Consider the following 24,697-nt stretch of genomic DNA (forward strand, 5'->3'; position numbering starts at 1 on the left):
CTCTCTGCCCCCCTTTCCTGTCTGTCTTCAGCTGTCACTATAATAAAGGCAATAAAAGCCCCAAAAAATATATAAAAAAATATAAATATATATATATTGCCTGACTCCTCTGGAAAAACAACTAATCTCTCAACCATATCAGAGATATAAAAATGCAGTTCTTAAGGAATTATATGTGACAGTAATAACTCAATTGGCTTATTGTGCGAGTGCGATAAGATGGAAAAACCCCTCATCCAAAACTGTACTGCTGAAAAAAAAAATCAATGTCTTGCTCAACTAAGGGATAATTATCAATACAACTAAGTATGCAAATTAAAATAAAAGAATGCCACTAACTAATTAACTACTGCCTCAAGTTTTTTTTCTAGTACTTTCTTATTCAATTACATTTTAAAATTAAAATAGATTTTAAAGTGTTATGTGACATAACTAGTTCAAAGCACAGTATGTTTCAATTCAATTTTGGGTCAATTATGAAGAAAATATCATACCCTGTGTCTTTTTTTAGCCACGACAGTTTACACAAATAAACCAATATTACAGTTTGCAGTTACACTGTTATCCTGTGCAGCTTGTGACTGAGTGAGTTACTCCACATATGCTCAAGGACACAGTGCAGGACCACCTGGTTGCAACTGGTTGCAGGTGCTGAACTTTAAGTCAAAAGGGGACATTTTCTCTAACCACTGAGCCAGTAGGCAGTTACAGTTACAAAGAGGTCCGCCACAAGTGTTGAGGGCACATTTAGACCTGAGCTATTTCATGGTAGACTAGCACACAGCCACGCAGACAGCCAGGGTCGTGCTACGCTAGGCTAGCATGAAGGCAGCCAGTATGCATAAAATCCACACTGCTCCACAGTGCTAACTGCTGACTCTGTCTTATCCTCCTGCCTTGTATAATGCCTCAGCTACCATGGTCTATTCAGTGCCATAAACACCAGCCAAACTTGCTGTGTGTGTGTGTGTGTGTGCTTGCGTGAGTATGCACGAGTGTGTGCGGATGATGGCCTCTCAATCCAAAGTCATTATGTTAACTCTAAAAAACAGACAGGACTCCATAAATCCCAGTACAAAGCATGGAAAAGAGATGTCTGTCAGTATCATCAAGACATAAACATTTAGGAGCCCTCAATTATTTCATCAAACTTGCAAGGCAAATAAGAGAGAGCATGTTTTTAATCTTCTTTCAGTGTATAATTTCACACAGACTTAATGTGTAGCTGTTATTCAAATGATCAGTTAGCAGAAGAAAACACTACCCTGAAGGCAGAGCAGCACTGATGTTTATGTCCATTGAAAACGACTGAGGTTTTCCTCTGCCTGCCAAAACTTTACTAGCTCACTCAACTCCAGCTTGAGCCAATCAGTGCGCTTCCACAGCCACATAAGCAGTAACCGAATCATAACAATAACCAGGGAGACAAACACACCCAGTACGTTTAACACGTTGTTGAGGTCAGCGAATATGACCTGTCACATGACATAAAGGTTGTGACACAAAAACCACACAAACACACCCAAGTAACTAAGAAATAATTTCTAGAGTTATGGAATAGGGAGGTTTACAATTGTATAAATGTACACATAATGGATTTGTTCAGTCATGTCAGCGTAGCTCTAGGGATGGTAAGGTCAGTCAGTCAAGAACTTTGGTTCAGACTGAAATATCTCAACAACTATTGGACGGATTGCAATATATTTTTCTATGTACATTCATGGTCCCCAGAAGATTAATCCTACTGACTTTTGTTATCCCCTGACATTTCTTCTTTTTACACCTACAGGTTGACATTTCTGGTTCACAGGGGTCTTAACAACTGTTGTTTGGATTATCAACTAAAGCCATTTTTCACACAAAAATGTCAAACATTCTTGGGTACTATCTTCTAAATTGAGAGGATTTCTCAGCTTTTGTGTCTTATGTAATAGTGAAGTGAAATTCTTCAGGTTGTAGACTGTTGGTTGACCAAAATAAGCAATTTCATGATGTCATCTTAGGCTCTGCTCTTGGACATCTCTATTATACATTTTATAGGCTCAAATGATTCACTGATTAATCAAAAATGATCAGCTAATTAAGCACTACGTTTTCTCCTCCACCTCTCTCATCCAATCCTAGCATAGCTAGTATTCCAAGGATAAGACATTTTTTGAGTAAGCAAAACATTGGCTATACAATAAACCTTGCACTCAGTTAATTTTACCCATTAACCTGTTTCACTCTTGACTAAAGCTTTGCTGAAATCATTAGATTAGATTAGATAAATCTTTTGTTCACACAGTTGTCAGAGATGTTTCTAGTGTCTACCATCAAATATCTGGCCCTCTAAAACACACGGCTATATCTTTCTCTTCACTGTATGCATCAACTTACTCTCTCTCTGTCCCTCTTCCACCCTACTGACGACTCACCTATTTTGATATCTTGCTGACCTCCAAAGTAAATAGTAAGGATCACAACTATATGCACCATTGTTTACCTTTTGTTTTGTTTTGTTAATATCATGCCAAACTATGGCTCTGCAACTTGGCCAAAAAGTAAAAACTGTGCTCCAGGAGCTCAGCAGCATCTGCTCCCAGAGCCCACAAACATCTGTGTCATCCAGCTGGCCTCCAGGGACAGGATTCCACTGCTGGGAAACACATGACCAGCCCTCACAAAGACCTGCTACCCTGCATGTGTGTCTTGCCTTTCTGTATGAATATGTCGGCACGCTTAATCATATTTCTGCTGATGTGTGTGTATGTGTGTCTGCAGAATTTTATGTTTGCTGCCTGACACATTTTGTCAATGATCAAAGGTGACAGGGCCACTTGCTGTGACTGTCAGGTACTATATTATAGGAATATGGAGATTGTGTCTGCTGTGTCATTCTGTGTGTGTGTGTGTGTGTGTGTGTATATGCAGACTTGCCAACTGTATTAGTGCTAACTTTATTAGTATTCAGAGAGGCTTCGGGCTGTCACAGGTCCTTAGGCACTCAGCGGAGGGCAGGAAAAACACATGTCAAAATATATTCACATTGAGCCTGATTGCAGGCAAGCCAGTTGGCTGCAATTTGACAAATGACTTTTAATAGGTCATACTGCAGCCTCAGCATACTGATGAGTATTTAAAAGGAGGATGGATATTAAGATGGAGACAAATGTATAGATGGCCAAACCAACAAATGAGACGTTATTCATCTTTTCCAATAGATTCTCTTCCAAAAAGTACCTCATCCTTTAATGTTTGCAGTTTCCCTACTTTAAAACATCTACCTGCTGCTACTGTGGAATCGCTCTCCAAAACCAACTTGACTGGAAACCAAAATTCAGATGCTTTCCAACAAAATGTTACAATTTATGTCAGCATGTTGGATATTTAGCATAATATAGTACCATTAAGATGATATAAAGCTTGTGTGTACAATCCACTTAACATTAATAGTGCACTGGAGATTTTTTATACCATTGCCAAAAAAATACTGATTGGCTGGTAAATGTTTGTTGAAATCAGCAACAACAGGAAAACTGGTGAATCGTTTAAGCACTGCTCTAAACTATAAACTGCTGACAAAAAGTACTTCATTTTGAACACTTATCTAAACCGACACTGCACAATGACTCTGGCAGCAACTATCTTATCTTTCATTGAGCCAATCACAAGGTAAACTGCAGCGTTCACGTTAAAAAGTAATCATTCAGGCAAGTCCGTTTGTATGTATTTGATTGGCCAACGTAATGTATGTACAAAATCCATCCATTTAAAAGTTGACAATTGAGACATTTCTCTCAAAACCACAAACCACCAAAGAAATCCTGCTGGTGGTGCTGGAAGAAAGGGAGTGGATTATCAAAGTTTTGAGAATTGAGAGTCCAGCTGAAGAGCAAGGTGTACCTTTAATAGTGGCAAGTGAATTAAAAAACTAACTAAGTGTTAAGTTGATCACACAGTTTGATTAAATTATTTTGTAATCATTTATGTGACACTGTAGCATATCACTTTTTATAACAATAGTTTATAAGCAATCTGATTGTTCACTCTGCAGTCATGCTGATAATTTTTATCTTGCAAGTCTTGTGGAAACTAGAGCTACAATTTTGTTTAATCTAGATTTCCACCCACTGGTAAAGGCCCCCACCTTGCTGATGTCATTATTATGTCTGCATTATATCATTTAAAAAGACTTTAAAAAGTATATGTTTAATGACTTGTTTATTTCATTACAATGCCAATAAGGCCCTCCCAGATTATACTGCTATATTATGAAAAACACAAATAACAGTAACTCAGTCAAGACACTGTGGTGCAATCTTGAACCCAAAAACTTACACACTTGCAACTCATTCTGCTCTGTTCTTGCCACCAGATGTGGAGCAAATGAGCAAATGAACAAAAGAGCAAGTGATTCATGAGCCAGAGAAGTTTGCTGGATCCTTTGCTAGTATTTGGTACTGAATGACCATTCCAAATCCAGTTGGCAAAACCATTTACCATTTGAAATGAGAGCATGTGTACTCTCTCAAAATGTAATTTATATGCAATCAACAATTGATGCTTTTACATGTTTAAGATGTCATGTTAAGAAATGGTGAATCACCAAAGAGCTCAGGTTGAGATTAGATTAAGAGTTTTACTGTCCAGTAAACTTGTTGTTCTTTTATTTCATTCAGAGCCTTTAACAGTAGTTTCCCAACTGCACTACAATCTATCAATCTCAGCATTTCCCCTGCACTCTGATACTCCTTTTGTAGCAGTAAACCTGTAGACCTGAACTTTGTTTGCAAAAGTCTGTCTTCTGATAGTCAGACACACAAAGAATAAATGACATTTGATTTTGATTTTTCATGGTAGAGAAGGGGAAAGGTGGAAGAGCTGGGAGGGGAGAGGAGAGGAGCTTTTAAGGGAAAGCAGATGGGAGTCAGATGGTGAAGTGATCAACAGCCGCCTTATTCAAAGTGGGGAATCACTATGGGCCATGTGAAGACACACACACACACACACACACACACACACACACACACACACACACACACACCCAACAGCACACACAGACCCCACACACACACACCGACACACACACACACAACACACACACACACACAGACACCACCGCACACAAAAAATCATATGGCACCTGGCCAGGCGGAGAAAGAGGCCCCTGAGTTCTAAGTCCACATTTATTACCTGCAAGCCAACAGTGGCTGCAGAGCTGGAGTCACTTGCCAAAGTTCATACAAGTCACATCGACAAGACACACACAAACTCGCACGCATACACACACAGCAAACCATCCAGACACACCCACATTCCATCTGGCTGGTGTCATCAAATAGTATGAACGAAGGAACTGGGACTGTGGTGAACATGCGCTGATAACAACCAGCCAGCAGATCAGGATTTTAATATTGTTGAAAGTGATAAAGTCATTAATCCATGGCAGAGAGGCAGGGTGGTGTTGGACCACCTCTGCTGCGTTACTGTACCAAGTGGTTCAACCTTCAGTCCCATAGGAAAGTCACGTGAGGCCAGCGAGAAGCCCAGGGGACACGCCTTTTGTCTGACCAGTTGAAGGAACAATCTGGATGTATAATATGGAGGCAAAACACAGAAGAGCACTAGCAAACAAAATCACAAAACAATCAGTAAAAACATACACCAGTTAAGTACGTTACAGACAAGCCACAGATAACTCACGAGGCATCGTTGCTGGTTAGTGGACACTCTAGATGAAGTATGACAGCTATGATAAGGGTGGCATGCTTGCCAATACCCTGAGCTTCTACAGTAAAGGGTGATTGGGAGCACCCAATATTCCCCTGAAATAACACCAGCCTGGAAACTGTTTTAGAATATCACTTGGCCAGAAAAATCGAAATTTAAATATATTTTTAAAGAATTTTTTATATAACGATATATAGTCTGATGTTTATGTTGCCTGAAGCCAGAATCCCACCCTCCATGTCTTTTACCACTGTAAATTCACGCCACCCAGAAAGTTACTGTAATTTGACTGTGTAGAATTTAGCTGGTCCTAGCCTATTCAATTCGCAAACATTGTCCCTGTTTCACATACTGGGGTATTAATGCTGTCCCCCCCCCCCCCGGCCCCCATTGATGTTATGTTATGTTTCTGGGACAAGTTGTACGTGCACATAATGAGGCTAATGTCAGGCACCATGACGTACTGCGATGACCGCACACGTTACCACCCGGGCAGTGCGCTGCAAAACCCCTGCCTAAACCAATAGGAGCACAGGAGGAGTTTGTATGCTGTCAGTCCTTTAGAGAGAGAGAGAGAGAGACGAGAGAGGAGAGGAGAGAGAGATGAGAGAGAGAGAGAGAGAGTGTTGGGTGTGTGTGTGTGTGGTGTGTGTGTGTGTGTGAGTTGAGCTGAGTGAGTGAGTGGTGAGTGAGTGACGTGAGCTGTGTGTGTGTGTGTGCGGGCACCTAAGTACCCCTTCAGGGACAGAGGGGTTCATGGCCTTTTAAATAAATAAACACAAACACATAAATAAAGTCAAATCGATAGAAGGAGCCCTGATCCGGCACTCGGGCCGTGTTGGCCTCTCAAGCTTCATAAGAGAGCAGGAGGAGAGACAGGCGGAACGACGGGGAGCGGAGGGAAACTGAGAGTGCCAGAGACGAAGGAGAGAGAGCGGAGAGAAGAGCAAGAGAGAGGACGGAGAGAGAGAGGAGAGAGAGATGAGCAGGCAAGAGAGAGAAGAAGAGAGAAGAAGAGAGAGCCAGAAGAGAGGAACGCAGACAAAGCAGAGATAGGAGAGAAGAAGGAGAGCAAGCAAGAGAGAGGAGAGAAAGAGAGAGCGGAAGAAGAAGAGAGAGAGGCAAGAGAGAGAGGAGCGAGAGAGGAGAAGAAGAGCAGAGAGAGAGAGAAAGAAACAGAGAGAGCAAGATAGAGAGAGAGAGAGACGGAGAGACGAGAGAGAAGAAGAGAGAGAGAGATGAGAGAGAGAGAGAGAGAAACGAGAGAGCGAGAGAAGAGCAAGAGAGAGCAACGAGAGAGAGCGAGGATTAGAGCGAGAGAGAGAGAGAGAGAGATTGGATTACTTCTCTCTTGGTGGTTGTATATTGCTGGTTAGTGGAAGCCGAGGCCTGCTCTACCTATAACAGAAAACAGACCCCCATATGCTGTCTCAGTTCAACCATACACACCTGTCCTCACACTCCCCTGAGGCACACTTCACACAAATCATATGCCTATCCAAACCTAAACCTCTAACACATAGAAAGCATAACTCCCCCTGTGCTCAGTGCAGTTCCTCAAAACCTAAATTTGTCACAGATTAGGAAGTGTTGGAGGCCATGCAGTTGTGTTCATCCCGCAGCATGAGTATTTGTCCCTTTAAGGTCTATACTGTGTAACTATGAGGAGTGTTCTGCCTTAAGCGACTCGCAATCAGTCATCTCAACCTTTCCAGCTCCTCGGCGCTGTAAAAACTAGAACGAGAGTTAGTGCACTTGCTGAAGAATTCCATCTGACAGTTTTGAATGCCAAGGGCAGAGCAGAGTGTGTGTGTATGTGTGTGTTTAAACAAGCCAAACTAGGGAGAGGTTTGAGCACCGGCACATCTCCCCTGAGCAAATCAAATCGCAGCTGGCCCCGGTTCCCATAAGCCGCTGCAGACCGGTGAATGTCGGCGCAGGGCAGTAATATTCCCGACAAATTAAGACTTGTTCTGAGGTGGAGAGAGGGAGAGAGAGAGGGAGCAGAGGAAAAAGGGAGGAGAGGTGGTAGTGGTGGTGGTGGTGGGGGTTGGGGAGAAACAGTGTGCTGGCAAAGATTCAAGAGAGCAATTCCATCGACATGAGAGAAATGCTTCCCAGAAACTCTGAATAATATTTATGTTGTGCTGGTGATTTTTTCTTCCTCCCACCTGTGTGCAGCTTGTTGCTTCAAAATGGACACCTGATACAGCAGAACAGGCAAAGGCACAAAAGGAAAAACACAAGCTCCCTTATCAACAGACACCCGAGGCTTTAATGAAGGGATATGAAGTAAAGCCTGCTACTAATGCAACACTGCAACAGGAACATTCACATGTGATGTAAAATGCTAAACATTATTGATGGGACTTAATGCACTTTACAAAATTGGCTAGAGGCACGTAAGCATGTATTAAGAATGTTCTCAGACTTGGTATTTGCACGTAGGGAAAATAAACTGTGTTTCATACATAATTTATTGTTTATATAGCAATGAAAGAATAAGTCTTTCACTGGGTTGAAAACATGACAGTTGGGATCTGTCACAGCCACTGACAGATGACATCAATGGCAGAGTGCATATTAGCCAATGAATGGTGGTGTGGTGTGACACAGGAAGCCCTGAGGGCCAACCAATTAGCTGCTGACAGGAAGAGAGACGTATGGCTGCCTGAGGATCTGGCTGAGGCTAGGAGAGTGGGAGAGTGGACTGACGGAAAATGTGCCATGGGAGAGGTTGGTGGTGCAGAGAGAGCCTAGTTACACAGCTGGTTGAGAGGTGTAGAGGCTGGGGTTGCATAATTATTCGAAATATTATCAAAATCGCAATATGGCCAAGTGAAATATCCAACTCGCAGAAGCTGCAATTTTATGATAAAGGTAAAAATCCGTGACAAAACAGCATTATAATGAAGTACTGTACTGTATATGCAGAAATAACCTGGGTTATAAATCTTGTTCTCCAAGTTTGTTTGGTACAATCCCCAACAAATGATCATGAGTTCTTTTCTGTGAAAATGACAATGGTGAGGCAAATATGTATCATAGCCACCAACAGTGAATAATATTCCAATTGCCATATCCGTCAAAAATAATTTATAGTATGATATTTTTACCATATGGTGCAGTTATAGTAGAGGCTACTGAGCAGTTAATATTTCTTAGTTTCTTGCAATGATCCTTGCACTGACTGGGATGTTTGCTATCAGGAGAAAAAAAGTTTTTTAATATTATCTCTACCTCATATTAAGAGTCATAATATTGCTATATTGTGCAATTCTACCATCAGGTATATTTTTGGGGATACTCAATGCTTGAATTTCCTGAGGTTTAGCTGTTACCCACGGTGGACGTGACATTGTCTTTTCAAATTGTGCTTTCCAGTAATTTACTTTAGAGAGATTTTAGAGAAAATATTGGTGCCAACGATGTTAACCACCTGCATAGAAAGAGTTTCAGTGTGGACAATTTATTACTGAATTCTATTGTGGAAGGCAGTATAGACAGACTGCTGAATGTGTAAAAGACTGGTACTTTAATCTCTAAGACATACTAAAAGAAAAACTAAAACCTAGCTGGGATAATGGAACCCACAGCTGTAATCAACAGAAGCAACCCATTATGGTTTAGTTAACCACAGGCTGCATATTTCTGTCATAAATGCACACGGAGAGCACAAAGGAATTATGAATTATTCAAAGATAAACTGTAAGAGACAACCAACATCTACAGAAACAACCACAATTGACTACTAAGCGAGTGTGTAACAAAAAATGTATATAGCCAATAATGTAAAAGAATGTCATTCCTTGAGCTTATATAGTTGCTAAAATGTTAGCATTGGTTAGCTGCTGATGTGAGCCAGTTGGTCTGACCCTACCCAGTCACAAATAAATGTCACTACAGTTCAGTTGTTATCTATTTTAACCATGCAAAACTGTGGTTGTGTATTTGTCAGGCAAAACATATGCTAATAGTGGTTTACTGTAACTGGGCGCCATCATGCCAGCACAGAATTTGCAATAAATACTGGCTATTTTATGAACAGCTAGAAAAAGCCACAAGTTGGCTAAAGGTAGAAAGCATTGTGTTTGTTTCTTGCAATATATTTGAAAGGCTTTGTGTCTATAAATACAGGTAACTGTTAAATAGCCACGGTAATGACGTGAGAGTTTCCCTTTAAAGGAAAGAGGGCAAACTACAGTAAAGTGGGCAGGAAAGTCCATTTTAAGGCTGCTTGCTTTGATATCTCATCAGCATGGCACACACACATGCCCATATGAAAATATACATGCACACACAGACACAGACACACACACACACTTTGTTCTCTGGGAGCATTGCCCACAGCAATAAAACACAGACCAGAGTCATTCCAGCCAACCAATCACTGCCTGACGGCCAACTGAAATGTTTCTCTCTCCGTTCCTCACTAACAGAAACATATCTTATCAGCTGGGAATCAGATAAGAACAGCAGCAGCACAGCTAGAAATAACAGTCTCCATAGTGAGAGAAGTGTATATTGAAAACATACACACAGATACTAGATGAGTTAGTCAAACAAAACCATGCATGGGTCTGATCAATATGTTACAGACATCGACAAAAGGCTGCACAACATAATAAGCTGCACTACCATCAGTGAATATAAAAACACTAGTCCTTTACGGATACAGTAAGACATCTAAACTGCCATACTATTTTTTCCAGCTGGTCACAGAGTCACTGATTTCTTTTCATTAAGAACTAACAGTCCTTGCACCAATATTTCATCTTTAGGCTCCTCAAATAAAAAAGGTGCTAAACTAGCAGACTACATGATCATCAGTCTGGACCAGAGTAGTGGACTGACCGACCATCCCACGAGCCCACCCACTGGGGCTGATAAGTCTGTGTAGATGTGCTGGTGGTACGTAGTTAACATAAGAGTAACAGTCTTTCACAAGAAGAATGCTTCTTTGTTTGGTAAAGACCTTCACATTTTGAACATCAAACCTGTACAAAAACGTGAAGTTTTTCATTAATCTGACATGGTTGGAATTACAATTGTGGTATATCAAGCACAAACGGCTCAAGCTTGGACTGCTGTGAATGTAGATGAGTGTTGAATTATGAATTGGTTTGAACTCCTAACCTCTGCTGAGGTTGAGTGAGGTGAATGCTTGTGGTGCAAGTGACACTTTATATTGCTTTTTTCCATTGGACATTAAGCAGTGACATCACAGCGCGACCCTTGACATTGAGGTGGTTAGTTCCAGATGCTTTCGGGTCGTAAGCATTGCTGCTAGAAAGATGATGGTTGTGGCGGAGGAAACAGGGGGCAGGCATATGCCTTGCTGGGTGGGGAGAGCAGGTGCTGCTTCTGGAGAGCCTCATATGACTGTCTGGGGAAAAAAGGGCACTTATGCAACAGAAACCCTCGCAAACTACAAAACAGTCCTGCAACTTGTAATGTGATTGAAAAATGAAACTCATTGTCTGAGTCTAAAATGATTAAATTCACAAGGGGTTATATATTATATTCAACTGAACGTTACTGTAAATCGACAGAAATGAGAGATGAGATTGCCTGGTTTTGGAAAGGAGGGGAGAAAAGGAAAGGGAGAAGGATGTGCATCGTTGCTTCCCATGAAAGAGAAGTGGTTCTGTAATTACCGGGTGCTTCCCCACGTCTAGCTATTGCACAGCAGTGATTTATACTCCTTCCACTCCCTTAACTCTCACTCTCTCCTGTCACTCCGGGATAAAGTGAAAATAAGACATTACTGTTACTTAGAGTGGATCTGATTGAAGGTTTAACTCATGTAAAGGTTTCTGACAGTGACTTTATAATAGGCTGATTGACTGAGATGGGTATTACAGTAATTAGGCAGTTAGGGTATTATGTCACTTTAGTGCCTGCTAAACTCAAGTGGAACAGGTGTCCAATTCAAACAAAATCTGCATTGCAAGTATTGCTCACAGGGGAATAATACATCACATTTAAGCTTGTGTACTGGCACCAGATTCCTACATACGGGAGCATATTCTTGACATTTATTTCCTTCCACATGACATCCAAACCACTGCTGTCCCTTTTCCCTCCAGCCCCCCCGCCCCTTCATTAAATACCCTCCCACCCCAGTCCCTTGCCAGGCCGTCAGGGCTGTGTGTTATTGGAAACACATGTGGCGCACCAACGGTTTTCTGCTTGCATTGAGACAAACATGCGTAAAGTTGTGGGAAGCAAACATAGCCCCGAGACCCAGAGAGACACACACTGACTAACATGGCCATGTCCACACACATACACACACATACAGCACAGGGGAGAGGCTTAAAATCAGTTATAGTTGCACAGCTAAAACAACAGTCTTTTTCCTGGAAAAAATGTCTGGCAGTAGATATTGGTTATAAGTCTCCACACAAATATGCAGAAACGCACAGAGAATCCCTGCGTTACGAATTATAGCCACAATGATGGATTTTTGAGTGGATTGAAAAGCTCAACGGGGACAAACGTGCTTAACATAAGTGTGTGATCCATGGTTCTCAGTGGCACACACTTCCAATGCATCATCCTCAACAGGGAAGCACAGAAAGCCCTGCACTGTCCCCTGGCCAAGTCTGCACTGAGCAGAAGGCACACGTGGGGGTCTGACAGCATGGTAACTTACTCCTTAAGCACATCCGACTGTAGAAGTCATTAATGAGACCACGTATTGTTCTTAGAAAGGTTACTGAGGTTTAGTCAGATTTGCCGCGAAAGCCACCTTGCCAATGTCTACCCCGGGCGGACTGAATGTATGAGAGGGATATAATATAGGTGCATAGGCCAGCATGGAAGACGTATTCACACAACTACACTAATGTAAATGACAGGTGCAGCCGAGGAGCCCATCCATCCGTCATCCAGAGTGGTGGTGGGAGTAAGCCATTAATCCCTGAGGTGACGTGTGTGGTAAAGTGATAGAGATCCTCAAGTGACAAAGAGGAATCGTACTCTGTAGCTTAAGAAGACCATCAGTCTTCTAACAAGGGTCAGCCCGACCTGCAAACAACTCAAACAGGGGCAGCATTCAAAAAGGAGAGTCCATAACTCAAGCAGGTAGACGGATAGTGATTTATTAAAAGAAAATAATACTATTAAAACCCACAATGTGAATAGACACATCAGGTTGAGAGCTCTCTATGGCTGTAGTTGGCTGCCTTTGAAATTAATGTGAAAGAATTGTGTGTGCTTAATAACTGACTCAGAGACCAGGTGTACTAAGGGCTCATGCATAGCTGCATGGTGAGACTACTGTTGTTGAGCTGCTCCACATGTTTACCTACGTACCTACCTACCTCCAGATTGTGACTTTAGGACCAACCATAACAACAAAACAAGAACGTCTTTGAGGCACGCCGTTTTGGTTGGCTGCTTGGTGAGGCTCTGCTTGTGCGAGCTGCTCAAGGTAAGGCTCAAGGTAAGCCCCAAACATGCGCCAGCTATCCAACCACACCTTGAGAATAGCTCTAGCTTCCCTTGTAGCCTTGCATAGGAATAAGCAATGGATGGATGATTTAAAGAGGTTTTTTAACTTCAAAAAGTAGAGCAATAAGAATATTTTAAGAAGGCGTGTGCCTGTATGGCTCAGTTAAGAGTTTGTAAGAGTCAGCATGTATGTGCACTAATTTAATGCCAGATCTAACTATGTCCTGCATCAGACAATGCATCCAAAACACCTTCATAGCTGACGCTCTTCTATTGTTTCTCCATATCACACCAACAGTCAAACAAACACACACCCTTCTATAGGTCAAGTCATGTCAAGGGTCAAATCTTAAGAGGTCAAGAGTTTTACTCAGGACTCTTGGTCTACTCATTGATCACAGTGTAAACAGATAAGGTAGCACCAGTAGCTCAAACACTCACCTCCATCTTTAAAACCAATAGAAACCTCCATTTCACTGTCACTTATTGTACTTGCTTGATACAAATCTTCTTCTATACATGTGTAACTGCAAACAGCTACAAATTAAAAAATGCTCTTACAAAGAGTCCAAAATAATAAAAGAAAAAGGCACAATTTAAGTGAACACAGTAATCACTGGTAAGAATTATAGTTCATTTTAATAACAGTTTAATATTTTCCTTAGTTTAATTCCTCTTTTTTTCTAGTGACATTTTCCATTTCATTAATCCAGTTAAGCTTTTTAAGGCGTTGAAGTCATTTAGAAAAGTTGCTTTGCTGTCTGGCTCTGGGAGACCGGAGCCGTTTTGAAAAGGTCCAACTTCAAGCACAAAGCAGGAGGAAGCCTCCGTGCCTGCACACATGTCCCACAAATCCTGCCTTTACATATAGAGGAAAATAAACACTTTTTGTTTCCCCTGGCCTGTCTTTCTTCCCTCTTTCTGCTCTGTCTCTCCTCTGCTGTGTCTTAGTCATATGAGGGTGTATAAACACGAGCCTCTGTGGATCAGTGCGCACAGAGACAGGATATGAGAGTGATTCCCCTCACCTCTCCCTTTTGAACCTGCGTCACAGACAGTGAAAAGTGGCTACTTTCCAAAAAAAGGGCCACGCAGGGGTCAGCTCGGCTCTGCTCTGCTGCATGCCTGTTGATACGGTTTCAACCTCAGCATCCCACTAGTGTAAGCAGAACTCCCTCACTGCTCACTATGGACTCATAACTCAATGTACACACCACAACAACTGAGATGTCATTGCATGGTTGTGATTGCACATACCATACACACAAACATACAGGTCCCCTTTCTAAAGCTGAATCCAGCATGACTGAAGCTGAGCAGGGGGGTAAACAACAAGGGAAATCAAACACAGTGAAGTGGAGGTTCGACTGGGACCCTGAGGGGCAGAAGGGCCCCACAAGGACGAAGAGAGAGTGTGGTAAAGGGGGGGCTAGTGTGAGCTGGAATGAAAAGTCGATTAATCTGTTCGAACAACAGAAGATTGCGACTATTTTGATAATTGTTCAAATGCCTTAATGCTTTATTGCATTCAGCTTTATAAATGTGAAGATTAGCTACCTTTGTGTTTTTGATTGTTAGTCAACCTTGGGTTTTAGTTAATTGTGGTGGCCATTTTTAACTATTTTCTATTGTCAAACGATTAATTGAGAAAATACTCAACAATTATGAACAGATAATGAAAATGATAGTTAGTTGGAGCCCTAGTCAATTGACAGACAATTAATCAGCATCTATTTTGATGACTGAATCGTTGTTTAATAATTGGTTTTCTTGGTCTTCCATGATATTAAATACAATATATTTGGATTTTGGACGTTTGATGTGGCAAAACATTTTTTTCTGTCATTTTATAGACCAAACAATTAATTGATCGATAAAGAATAATAAATTATGAAAATAATCGATTGTCAGAGCCCTAGTTTGAAGGGTATCAAAATTAATGGTAGCCTTTACAATCAGAAGTGTAAAGGACATTGCACTCCACCATAATCAAAACACCACATGATAAAGGAATATGTTTTCTATTAGGTGTTCTATGTAGTTGTTCATCCCTCCGGTACAGTTCCAGAAACTTGGAGGAGGCTTGTGGTGGCCCAACACCAAAACATTTCATGTTGGTTTTTCCTTTAATTTGTCACCCATCTGTAGCTCAGTCAGCCCTAGACATGCTTTGAAACTGATGATTGAAAACCTTAAAATCAGCTTTGAAACACAACTGTACTCCAGAAATCCCAAAGTTGGAGTGATGTAATTTGTCCTGTTGGTATCAGTTAAAACCCACATCAACAAGTCTTTCCTTACAGCTAAACCCCCTGATGGAGGAAGCAGAGAAGGGATCAACCAGGGACAGAAGAGAGGGATAAAGAGGAAGCAGAGGTGTGGTGTGGAGGAGCCTGGATGGAGAGGTGTTTCATAAGCCCTAGTGCCAGATCCTGTACCTTGGTTTGCCAGGTCCCAGCTGTTTGGGTGGAGAAACTTTAAGGCTGATTCAGAGGCTGGCTAAAGAAAAATATATAGAACACCGATAAAGGGAAGAACAGAAACAAATTTTTCATCGATAGACTGTTCGGTCTCACTTAGGCAGGTCAAATACCTTCCTTTTTTTGCGTACTTACCCACTTAAATATGTGAAAAAAATTGACTTGGATAAAGTGGCTTTCAGACTGAGTAGGTGAAAAAGTATGAGGTGTAGTGTGGCCGTATAGTCAACCAGACAATGTTCAAGGCTCTTCAGTCGACTGTGTCAGACACTGTCAGCTTCACTTACACCTATCCCTCCACAGCCCCTATACCACCACATTACTAAATTACTATCTAATAAGCCATCTCAGGCTCATTACTCAATCTCAAATTGGAGCAGTTTAGATCAAATCCGAGATCACCTCAGAGCGCTTCAGATCGGAAAAATAAAGCGCTCTCCATAAAAAAAAAAGTCATCATTTTCACTGCAGTGACTGCTGCTCATAAATGTCATAAAGCTGGATTGGTGTAATGGGGAAGCAGAGATAGGAAGGGGGGGGGGNNNNGGGGGGGGGGGGGTGTTGAGCACGGAGGGAGTGGAGAGAGGAGCGAAATGAGAGAAAGTCAGGCACAAACATCTATAGCAGTGCTAATCTTAGCATGCCATCTAATGGTGAAATATGGTATTTTCCAAAAGGAGAAGCCTGTTAGAGCTCGAATTAAGGGATTCCTGCCAAAATGACAGGCATCACCAGATGATGAAATATAAGTAGAGTCTTGATTAAATATAAGCACAGTCTGGGTTAATTGCATTTTCATAAAACGAATACAAATTACCCAGACAACATAAACAGCTTTTTATCTGGGACTTAAAACAGGTATACTCAAACTTAAAATCATGAACAAAGTCTTGCTGATATTAATTAATAGACCCTTGCTTCTTTTTTTTGAATAGTCATTTTTCACGACACAGTTGTATTCACCACAATCTGAATCTCATTGATTTAATGCTCTATTCAGCTGGAACCCAAAAGGTGCTAACTCAGCACTTACTAGTTTCTTTTAAATTGAGGGTAGACAAAAGCAAAGATTAATGTGGAGCAAAAAATAATAATAACTGAATGCCTATAAGTCAATAGTGCAGGTAAGGTTTAGAAATAAAGTTTGGGCATTGTTGGGATGTGATTTGTAAAAGCCACCATAACTGTATGAAACTTGTCCTGCTAGGTATGATGATCTGGATGTAAATTGGTGCTACAATGTGAACCAGATCGCCAAATCAGTCACACCTGCATTCCACCTTCCAAGTCCAGGTCAGGCCAGTCTCACACATCTTGCACTAATGTGATATCATGCTGATCACAAATGCCTTCTGAACCCTAATGAATATATAGCACAGAGAGGACCCCAATTAGTGGGCCAGCAAGGGTGGGGAGGCGCCACGCCGTACCACATAAACAAACTTATCTTGACAGGGTCGCTTGGTCAAAGGAGGGAGATGTGCAGATAACCAAGGAGGCCGAGAGAAAATGAATTACCTTCCTGACACACGTCAAAGCCAATCACTGCGGAGCATCCCTTGCCGTTCCTGCGCTCCCAAAATCCCTGCCGCCACCGTTGCGTTTCATCTGCTAGTGTTAGTATGCACACAGGCCGTGCGCCAGCCTCCAAATGTATTCATTTATTCAGAGCCCCTCGGAGAAATCACAGTGTCTTGTTGTCCTTTTTTCCGCGGCTGTCCAGATGGAATTTGCGTGAATAACATCAGTTTAGTGAGGCAGAAAATAAGTACAGGCTAGCACATGCAGAGGGGACTAGATTACGCCCTCACCCACTTCCCAAAAAAAAAGGATGGAAAGACAAGTGTCACCTTCATATACTTCTTTCTCCCTCTCTGCCTCCCTTTCTCATTTTCTTTTCCAGTTCTATTGAAACTTATTGGGGGGAAGGGGGCTTAAAGTGAAAGATCTATTCAGTTTTTGCTCTAATTATTTTGTGTTATCATGCACTGCAGGTGCAATTAAACAGAAGATCATGAATCAAACAACTAGAACGGCTTTTTCATTACAAAAAGGTGAGCGGCCATCAAGGGAGTGCAGCCCAACGCTCATTTATCCTCGTTTTGTTTTGCATTTATAACGCAACTAATTGCATTAATTAATCAGATGTACTTCTAATAGGAGGGAGAGCATCTTGCACAAGTAAGTGAATGAGATGAAACTGGGAAAAAAACTGTAAATCAATATTTCCAACCTCAATAAAGCCCAAGAGAAATTAAAATGTCTTTAGTCAGAAGAGTGGAGAGCCTCAATATTCGTCCAGCCAATCAAAAAGAATTCACTACACAGCGTTCAAGGAGTCCCGTAATTGTCTATAGTATAAACTCTTGAAATTGATTTCAATAGAATCTGTTAGATCAGGTTTGCTTCACAGTTGCATGAAACTTAACTTTACCGAAGACAGACGTAACAAGTGTGTGATCTGCTTTAGAACAGGCATTGGTTGTGCTCACTGCCACTAGTGGATGGCAGAAAGACCAACTGACATAAAAGAATGAATAGGTGAAAGAGAAACAAACAAACTGAATGAATCCTACCTCTCTGAGAACCGTACTCCCGTATCCTCGGTACAGGCCTCTGACACCCTGCTCAGAGATAACACAACAATTTCACACATTTATTAGAATCATAGACATACGCTTGATTTTAATTTCATCCAGTAAACAGAGGAATATTTTCCTTTAAGAAGTCAACAATATTTACTCAAGAAAGTATGGCAAAGTAATTATTTTACAAGTAACCAAGTTTGATATTTCACAACAACCAGATGAGACATTTTCAAATTATTAATTTATGTAATTAAAACATAAAAAAAAAAAAAAAGAATTCCACTTTATTACAACTTTTCAACAGATTTTCATAGATTTGGCCTTCATTTCTATCATTCTACCTACTCCTTGATTTTAGTCAACGTTACCGCTAATAGCTGGGTTTGGTTAAGATGTCAGTATCCTTCAACCAAGGCACTTGTCGGATGGTCTAACAGCCTCTGAACCTAACAGCCTTTCCGACATCGGAATTGGGGCAGCAGCGTCCAGCGATTTCTGTAGCTTTCCAAAACAAACAATCTAACATTCATGCCCACCTAATCTCTGTGTGAGAGCCGGCTTTTCACCCCGCCTTTAAGTGTTGCCTTTCCGAACAAGTACGAACACTTTCAGACATGGCCTTTTGTATTTTGTGTCTTTGGGTTAGGTTTGTTTCAAATCTTCCTGTCTGAGGGCTTGTGTTTCATGCCCCGACGCTCTTCTTTTTAGTGATGTCAATGGACTCCCAGATCTCAGCAACTAAGTTTGAGAGCACAGTGTTATTATCACCGATAGGAATGATGGGCAAAACCACAAAAACATATAAAAGTTGTAATAAACTAGAGTTATCCTTTAGTAGAAAGTGCCTTTGACTACTGTGTACCTCTTCCCTGAGTGTAGCCAGCAGCATGTGGTAGGTGGTGAATGAAGGAGAAGCCTGGGTCCTCTGTTTGACCACCTCTGTGGGCACCCGGATCAGACACGCCACCTGCAGGATGCAAAGAGCATGAGTAAACAGATACTGTCCAATAGTCTTGTCTCAACACATCAAATCTCAATTTACAGTACTGGATTTCTCTCTAAAGGGTTTAATATCCACAGTGTGCTTAATTGCAGGTGGCTCTGTTAGCAAAGACTCCTCACCCCCCCCATGCACCCCTCCCCCAGGTGCCTGTTAACATGATACTAGCCTGTGTATGTTCTTGCTATGTGGCAGGTGGCCATGATATGGCACGGCCTGAAGAGAGCAATTACATCGAGCTGGCATGATAACAAGTGCTTCAGTTAGCGTCCAGTTGGACCAATTAAACCACTACTCACAGTAGACATATGACACCTGAGAAACAGGTAAAAAGGTCATCAGGCTGACTGTGTCGCAGTGTCCGAAGAACACGCGCTTCCATCAAACACGCAGATAGAGCCAGACACACATGCACACCTCAGTAACCACACTCCATGCTACAAGTTCCAACCCATCTACCATATGTCAACAAAAATATGGACTGCCAACAGCTAGTGAAGATAGACATGAATATTTATGCTTCATAACTCCCATAACTCCCTAAAGGCAGGCAGGCAGGCACAGCTGCCCACCTGGCGACTTGATTTTCCATTTATCCTGCACTGGAGTGGAAATACCAGCTAAAGGCAAGCAATCTGACAAAGCGATGGTGAGCCGCCCCCCTGCTGTGACTCCCCTTGGTCATACAGATGCCAGTCCGGCGGTGCCACCCTCACCACAGCGTTGTGATGTTGGGAGAGGAGGAAAGAGGAGTGATTATAGTACTAATAATAAAGACAAAATTCACCCCTTTTTTGCTTTGCTTCTTCTCCTTTCACATATTCATACTGATTTAGTGTTTGGGCCCCATCAGATGCTTTAGAGGAGATGGGCCCTGGAGGATCTATTGCCGTACTCTGTGAGGGGGAGAAGGCTACCCCGACAGCTGTTAGAGGGCTCACTTCTGTCAGCCACTCATCCTTTTTGTCGTCTCCTCTGCCAGACACCAAGGACACCTTATGAGCAAGAACGTGAATGTATGTGGAGCACAAAAGGAGAAAGGATAAGTCAGCAGTGCTGGAAGTCAAGTAAAATCACAGACTGAGTTTAATAAGACTTTACAGACATAACATGTGAATCTGTACAGCCACAGTTCTGGCTCCGTATCTCTAAAAATCCTATTAGACTTTATTATTTGGTCTGAGTCTAAGCTTTGTTTTGACCTTCACCGTATCACTTGTGCTACAAGACAATGCAAGTTCTTCCTCTTTTCAATACATAATGAGCAGATAAACCTCATTCTTTTTACATAAGAGCAAAAACAAAAGACCTGAATGAGTGTCTATGAAGAATTCAGCGCAATTCCTATTGGTATTTCAGGTGAGTATGAGAATTGTCTATCGCTGCAACCTAACCATGGAGCAACAGTACCACCAAGTGGCCAAACTTTCACCTGCATCACCTTCCTGTAATAACTAAACTGGCTGCATCCATCTCAGAGATCTCATTTGCTCTCCCTTTGGTCAAGTTACCATTTATAATACATTGTACATCATGTTTCCCCCAAACCAATTCTTCAAAGGACCAGAATAAGGAAGCTAAATAGAAAGAAAGTGGCTATGACAAGTAATTACTGACGTAATTGGATGCGGGGCCTAGAGTTGAGACGGCCTTTCCTCTCCTGTCACTGCAGAGGGGAAGGCAGAATGAGCCAGAGATTATATAAATAAATTAGGGACATTGTTTATTTGGAAGTAATTTGCGTGCCTAGGGGTGGGGAGAATGATGTTGAGTGGATAGAAGATAAAGCGCGCAGCCTCCGAGGCCATTTCAGATCTCTGAAAACAGCAGAAAATGGGGGAACAATGGTGATGAATCAGGGCATGATAAAAACAGGACTGGGGCTTAGAAAAGCCTGGATAATAGAGTCATATCCTGTGTGGAGGTGTTGAAGTAGTGTGTCATCACATTTTGAAAGAAAGAACAAATAAAAGAAAGGATAAATTAAGAATGGAAGACTTAGGTAGGTGTCCCTCATTAAAACTCAGGCTTGTTACCTCATGTCACCTTAGGGGAGGGCTGTATTGAAGGCCATCAGGATGACTGACGTCTCTTTCTTTACCTACTTTGATTGCCCTTCATTCTCAGTGCTGCAGTTCCTCTGGCTTGTAAACTTATTATAAACCCATTGGCAGTCTTTTAAATTCCTGCTACCATTCATCTTTATTTACAAGCTGTTGGATTTGTCAAGCAGCGTTAATTAGGAGGCTGCCTGCCTGTGATTTGAGCCTTTCAGTTTCCCTTGGCCTGTTGTTGTTAATCCAAATGACAGAGCGTGTTTTCAATTTCCAACATTGGCTGCCAAACAGCAAGGTAAGAAGCCGGTGCTCAATCACAGGCGAAGTAAGGAATGGGAAATTAGCAGAGACGCACAGCACATTAAAGGCATAGCCAGCGAATCAATCCGCAGATTGAGTCATTACATCGTCCGTCCTTCCCTCCTTTGTTACTTCCCTCTTTTACTGCTCATGGCCATAAGAATGCTGTTGTCAGTCAATCAGGACCAGGATTACCATTTGGCACCATAAAGAGATAACAGGTAAGAAAAACGTACAGGGTGCAACAGCTGTTATGGACCTCAATTATTTGGATTTATTTGTCATTAAAATATATGTATTCACCACCAAAACAGGGGAGCTGCTGCAGTAACACATGAAGAAACTGCAGGACAAACAATGTCTCTAACTTTAGCCTAATTTTAACAATGCCCAAACCAATACAAACAAAATAACTCCACATGAAAACTTTGCTTGATAGCCTTAAATTTTACATAACAAATCTCTATCGATCATGAGACAACTAAACATGCTCAAAAACCCTGTTACATCTGCCTGTGAAAGCCAGTTTCTACCATTGAATGTACCAGTACCAAACTACAATGACTTGTCTTTGTTTTTGATCACTCATCCAATCCTGGAAATATATCACAGTACCAAGAAAGACAGACTGAAATAAGGGTCGACAAAGGAAGGAAGGAAGGGAGGGGAGAAAAAAGGTCATGAAGAAAAAGGGATGAGGACACTGCGTGTCTCCAAATTTGAAACAACAGCCAATAAATCACAAAGCGTGGCGCTGCTCGAAGGCGATGCATGGATTATTTCTCAGTGCCAAGTTAAGTGGCTGCCAGTTTCTACCCCCAAAACTCCTCCCTCCTGCACCCTCCCTCTCGCTGTCCCCCTATCTTGTCATGTCACACTGTATTTTCCAGTACATCCTCCCACAGACGTGTGGTGGTGAGGTGGAGTGTGTGTGTGTCGTGGGGGGGGGGGTTATAGATGCGAGAGAAGCCCGCCGCCTGGCCTTGACAAATGAGCTTTCAGGGCAGACGTCGAGCGAATGGGAATGAAGATAAATCTGATCTAATGGCTGGATAACAGCCTGCTAGAGCCTGACAGACGCCATCAGCTTACACATTCTTTATGGGAGCATCCCACCGCCGCAGTCACACAAACATCAGGACACTTCTGGCAAGGGGATTTCTTCTCACATTGTCTTGTCCCTACTCTAGTTCCATCTCTCTACAACTTATGACTGTCCGACTGTCCTCCTCTCTGTCCTCCCTGTCTCTCTGTATTCTGCTACTCTTCACAAGTTAAGCCAGGCATTAAGTAGGTTAATATAGAAATGGCATTAGTTATGACATTTAAAGACCTCCATCCAACAGCAAAGTACATTCTACCACCTTGGTTTAGGTCTTGAACCTTCAGTTTATTATAAGTTTTAACTCTCACAGGTATTTCACATATGGTGATTACCTTGGTGAGGCTTGTTCTTGCTGTATATGCTTAACCATTCCTCCTTACCCTCAATAAACATCTGTTAGACCAAAGGCTTGACTATTAAGATAAAAATAGCTTAGATTTAAGTCTGTGTACGTCTTCTCTTTTCTTAAATCCCATCTCATACTTTAGGCAGAACAAATTCTGAGCAACAACTCCCTCTGGTATGATCATAATAGACTTTGACTGAAGTCCACATTCAGTAAGTTAGTGTCAAGTCGAGCATATCATCCATAGAGGGAGGCTTGGGGATGGGATTAGCAAAGCAATAAGTCCCATAAAGCTTCTGTTGTGAATGGTGCGGAGTGCAAACAGTTGGTAAAACACAACTAAATGGACTCCTGGGAAAAGGATCATGAGCTGATGAAGGGGTGGGGTGTGGAAGTCGGACAGAGACCAAATAACAAGTTGCTTCTTCTTATTTAAGTTTCTGTGTGTCAAAGCCTGCCTGCACCCAGCTGCTTCCAGCAAACAAGAGACAAGAATGAGGAAGAGCAACAGAGAAACACAATGAAAACAAGTGACCCTGTGTTATACTTGTAGAACAGAATATACACTGATCAGCCATAACATTATGAGCACTGACAAGCTAAGTGAATAACACTGATTATCCTCAAGTTGATGTGTTAGAAGCAGGAAAAAAAGGCAGCGTGAGGATTTGAGCGACTGACAAGGACCAAATTGTGATGGCTAGACGACTGGGTCAGAGCATCTCCAAAAAAACGTGCGAGCTGCCTTGTGGGGTTGTCTCCCGGTCCTGGCATGGTCAGTACCTATAAAAGTGGTCCAAGGAAGGAAAAGAACTGGAGACAGGGTCATGGGTGACCAAGGCTCACTGATGCACGTGGAGAGTAAAGGCTGGCCCGTGTGGTCCGACCCAACAGACAAGCTACTGTAGCTCTGCTGAAAAAGTTCATGCTGGTTCTGATAGAAAGGTGTCAGAACACACAGTGCATTGCAGTGTGTTGCATATGAAGCTGTCAGGGTGCCCGTGCTGACCCCTGTCCACTGTCGAAAGCGCCTACAATGGGCATGTGAGCATCAGCACTGGAACTTGAAGCAATGGAAGATGGTGGCCTGGTCTGATGAATCACACTTTCTTTTACATCATGTGGATTGCTGGTGCGTGTGTGTTGGTTACCTGGGGAACACGTGGCAGGAGGATGCACTATAGGAATAAGGCAAGCCGGCGAAGGCAGTGTGATGCTTTGGACGATGTTCTGCTAGGAGACCTTGGGTCCTGCCTTTCATGGATGGATGTTACTTTGACACATACCACCTACCTAAGCATTGTTGCATGACCATGTACACTCTTTAAAGGAAACGGTATTCCCTGATGGAAGTGGCCTCTTTCAGCAGGATAATGCGCCGTGCCAAAAAGCAGAAAGGTCAAAGCATTGACTTGGCCTCCAAATTCCCCAGATCTCAATCCAATCGAGCATCTCTGGGATGTGCTGGACAAACAAGTCCAATCCATGGAGGCAGTACTTAAAGGATTTGGTGCCAGATACTACAGCACACCTTCAGAGGTCTAGTGGAGTCCATGGCTCAACAGGTCAGGACTGCTTTGGCGGCAAAAGGGGGACCTATACAGGAAGGTGGTCATAATGTTAAGGCTGATCGGGGTATGAGAGTGGGATC

General features: G+C 42.2%; 1 protein-coding gene across 1 annotated transcript in view; it reads right to left on the reverse strand.

The window, feature by feature from the left end:
* The window catches only part of slc25a26 (solute carrier family 25 member 26), a gene marked incomplete in the record, with an annotated part of 48,587 nt that overhangs the window by 20,292 nt on the left and 3,598 nt on the right, over window positions 1–24,697 (reverse strand). The window contains 2 exon segments of the mRNA XM_035662379.1: window positions 18,227–18,274; window positions 19,101–19,205. Coding sequence (XP_035518272.1) covers window positions 18,227–18,274; window positions 19,101–19,205 — 153 coding nt within the window.

Source organism: Morone saxatilis, unplaced genomic scaffold, assembly GCF_004916995.1.
Source record: "Morone saxatilis isolate NCDOM2014 unplaced genomic scaffold, NCSU_SB_2.0 Contig18, whole genome shotgun sequence".
In the NCBI taxonomy this organism is placed as follows: Eukaryota; Metazoa; Chordata; class Actinopteri; family Moronidae; genus Morone; species Morone saxatilis.